Here is a 4,238-nt window from a genome sequence, read left to right as displayed (position 1 = left end):
TTTTTTTTTTTTTTTTTGTAATGCACATTGTTTACGTGTTTACTCGATGGGCGACATTGGCTTTCAAGGTTTCGTTGAAACTGCGAAAAGTGTATAGAAAAAGATAGTTATTTTCAATTATAGTAGTATTTTTCATTTTCTGTTTTTTTTTTTATCTTTATTTTATGTGGTTTTGTTCTTATGATTCCGTTTTTTGTCCTTATTTTCTTTTCTAATTTATATAATATTTTTTATTCAAATTGATTATTTTTTCTTTTTAAATTTTACACTATATTTAGGGAAATGATAGTGATAGAGAGTTTCTTATCGTTTATTTTGATACGAGGTATGATGAATTTTTTAGTTTACGCTGTTGTTTATTGAGTTATTTATCTATTTATTTTTCCAACCATCCTTCACATATATAACGTAAAAGAAACTTTTTCCCACTACCAACATTCTTTTGTTTACCAAGAAAGCTAACTGGAATTGGGTATCAACATTCTCATGCTTTTGAGCACATTTTTTTTTTTAACTTTGTCAATGAGAAAGTTTAACCGCTAAAAAACAAAGGCTTTCCAGTAGAAGTCTGTGTTGAGTGATACAATGTTCTTTTGATAGTTAGGAATATTTGCAACACTCATTTAGATACTTATAAGATTGTTAAAATTGGAAATATTTGCAACACTCATTTAGATACTTATAAGAAAGTTGTCCTGAATGGTTATATAGCCAAAGTGTATGGTTTCAAGGTAACAGAATGTTAGTAGAAGAAGTACTTTAGTCATTTTCTAACAGTTCATGCCAGATTTTTCTATTCATGTCTTTGTTTTTGGGTGCTCCAATATTCCTACCATGTTTTTCCTTCTTTCTTTTTAAAACATAAAAATACCTTCTATCTTTTGTTTATAAAATGAGTAAGCTAACTGGATCAGGTATCAACATTCTCATTTTTTTTAGTAAACTTCTATTGTCGGTGTAATAGAACTATTTCTTAAAAAATTAGTTGATGAGAAGAAATTGGTGAAAGACAAAGTTTACCATATTAGTATTAATATTCAAAAAAAAAAAAGAAGTATTAATATTCAAAAGAAAAGTATTTTTCAATGGAGGAAAAGTGGTATTATTGTTGGGATATGATAGATTGTGGTCGGTTGGGTTTTGTGACTTTGTTCATTTTCTATTATTGATTAATCCAGGTTTTCATTTTGATAATTTTTTCCTTTGTAGGTCCTTTCGTTTTGAACTACATCTATGGAAACAAATATTTAACATGTTTCAATTTATAAGGATTAAACTTTATGAATTTCTAAACTTATTTGATATGGGGGTTTATGGTGTTAAGTAAAGAAATATGGTTCAAAATGATCTTATGAAAATTTTTCATTTTTAATAGTCAATTAGTTAATTGAGTAAAGAAAAGAAAATTGCTTACAGATAATCTTTAAAAGACTTTCTGAATAAATTTTAATGAGAAAAACCCAAGTATAGTGCGGGTTATAAACTAGTGTTTATAATAATCCAAAAAATGGGAAAGAAAATTATAGCAGACATCACAAGTTGGTATTTGTTAAATTACCCAATCTAAAAATTAACTTTAGAACAAAACAGCTTACAGATTGGAGAATTCCTATAGCACGGAAAGTTCCTCTGTAGACAATCCAATCCTTGAAAATTACTGCAAGCACAGAGAATTATAAATGCACTCAATCTAGACTGAAATGCCAATTCTCTTTTCTTTTTCTTTTTATTTTATTTTTTATTTTAAGGAATCTCACCAGAAGTAAAAATTGCAGTTACTTTGTGTAGCTTCTGTTCTTAAAAGCAGTTTTTATACTTAGATTCACAAAACCAGAAATAAATGCAGAAATGTGTGACAATGCATGTTTTCAAAATTATTATTCTTAAAGACAGCCTATTTCAAAGAACATCATTGTGATGTTTTCTGTTTCCTTCTGTCCCATTCAGGATAGATGAAAGCACAAAAAAAATGTTTTTGAAATCAGTGCAGAAATGTGTTACCACACACCAGGTATAACCTAAACCTAAACTTCTAAAAATTTTCATCTTGTTTTGTTTTGAGAAAACACCCGAAATCAGGTTCTCTTCTCAATCTTATTGTTTTTTTTGGGGGTAAATAATCATTCATATAGTTTTTTTTTTATAAGTAATGTGTATAAATCAAAAGCAGAAGGGCGCAACCCAATTACACGGGGAGTATAAAAAGAGAGCGCCTAGATAGAAGAAGAGAAGAGAAAGAGAAAATCAGAGAAACTTATTACTAACGGAGCTAACCAAGCGGCAGTCCAAGTGAAAAGAGTAAAGAAGAAAAAGTGGATAAGCTCCTTTAAAGTCCTAGTGGATTCTTCAAAGCATCTTGCATTTCTTTCCCTCCATAAGCACCACATAAGACATAAAGGAATCATCTTCAACACTACCGCACTTCGGGATCGTCATTCATATAGTTAGTAACAGTTTTGTTAAGAATGGATAAGAGATACCATAACTCAATTACTAACCTTCTGTTTGAGCTATCAAAAGTGAAATTGTTGGCCACTAAATTCCTGCACAATTCCATGAAAGGATAACAGATCAATGTCTAAGAATAATTCTTAAAGATGCAAGGAGCAATAAGTTGATTAGGGTGCATTTCTTAGAATTAGTACTCTAAAAACCAATCTTAAATTTGACATTATTTCAGTAAAACCATTTTATTTAGAGAGTCTGAATATATTTTTTTAAGCAGTTATAATTCATGAGATGAATTGCTACCCTCAAGTTATATTGTTCATGATTAAGGTGCATTGAATGTGACTCACACATAGAAGATCTAAATTGCAAATTTCTTGCAAAATTGTGTTCATAGTCAATTGTTAAAGACAGTGACTCATATTCACAACGAGTGTTACATTATTTCCTAGGTTAAATGGAACTTATAGCATCGTAAGGGTATATGGGAAATTTAAATAGACCGGGTTAGGGTTTTAATTGGTAACCGTATGTATATGTTCTAACCCTATTTTTTTATATATATATAATATAATGAAAAAGCTGCTTGCTCCCATCCAGTGGATGTAAACACAATGCTAAACCAAGTAAATTCTGTGTGCAGCTCGCTTTATCTTTTTCTTTATTTTTCACTGGCTTGAACATCAATAATAAAATTGACCATTTTGATAAGGCTATATAATACATTAACAACTATATGATTGAACAGCTTGTCTTTGTCATTGAAGTAGAGACTTGTAGGCAATATATTAGTACATTTGAATTGTATTAAACTTATTGTAGTTTGCATGAACGGTTTAGAAACAAAAATTGAGCCACGTTACTCTCTCCTCTTTACACAGCCTACCACACATCTTATTATAGAGGGTTAGAGAAATATCACAATGACCAAAATACCCCTAAACCCTAATGACTCACAAACCCTAATAACTCTTCTAACACTCTCCCTCAAGCTGGAGCATATATATCATATAAATCCAGCTTGGAAGAAACAAACAAACAAAAAATACCTAGAAAAACATACTCTCACACTCCCTCCCAAGCTGGAATAGCTTGGAGCACACAATACAAAGATTGATAAAAATAAAAATAACACGCAAATTCACTAAAAGCTTCAACACCGGTCGAAAACTTGCCGAAAACTGCAACAAGCGGTTGGATCTCGCGGAAAAACACCATGGTTGATAAGGATCTCGTCGGAAAACAACAAGGACCAGTCAAAACCCACCGCAAAACACCAAGGCCAGTCGGATCTCGCCACAAAACACCAAGAGGAGATCGGATTTCACCACAAAACACCAAGAGGAGATCGGATTTCACCACAAAACACCAAGGTCGGTCGGATCTCAATAACAAACTTCGCACCAGTAGCAACCAAACAGAGATTTGACTCTCCAACCAACTTGTCGAAACCGTGCCGGAGATGACCAGAACTCACCGGAAACCTACCAGAGACCAACAGAACTTGGCGGAAACACCTTAGAAGACCACAGAAGTCTCTAGAGAACTCAAAATCCGCCAAATAGACCACACCAACCACCAGAGTAGCCATGAAAACCATTGGAATTACCAGATTTTGCCTGGGACGCCACCAAGCACCACAAAAACCTTCGAAGACAACAAATATGGTAGCCATAGACCCAACCAACGACCACAAACCAACATTCCAGCCATCTTTGACGTAACTGACCACCATAGAGACTACCAGATATCACACAACGAACACAAAGCAACTTTTCAATGACAACCCA

The 4,238-nt window shown here is 32.6% G+C and overlaps 1 protein-coding gene across 1 annotated transcript in view; it reads right to left on the bottom strand.

The window, feature by feature from the left end:
* LOC132191022 (probable LRR receptor-like serine/threonine-protein kinase At1g56140) overlaps nt 1-4,238 on the bottom strand; it is a 50,033-nt gene that overhangs the window by 9,527 nt on the left and 36,268 nt on the right. The window contains exon 16 of the mRNA XM_059606040.1: nt 2,499-2,543. Coding sequence (XP_059462023.1) covers nt 2,499-2,543 — 45 coding nt within the window. The remainder of the gene's footprint in view (nt 1-2,498; nt 2,544-4,238) is intronic.

Source organism: Corylus avellana, chromosome ca8 (genome assembly GCF_901000735.1).
Source record: "Corylus avellana chromosome ca8, CavTom2PMs-1.0".
Classification (NCBI taxonomy): Eukaryota; Viridiplantae; Streptophyta; class Magnoliopsida; order Fagales; family Betulaceae; genus Corylus; species Corylus avellana.
The sequence above is the reverse complement of the archived record's forward strand: the minus strand, read 5'-3'. Positions and strand labels throughout refer to the sequence as shown.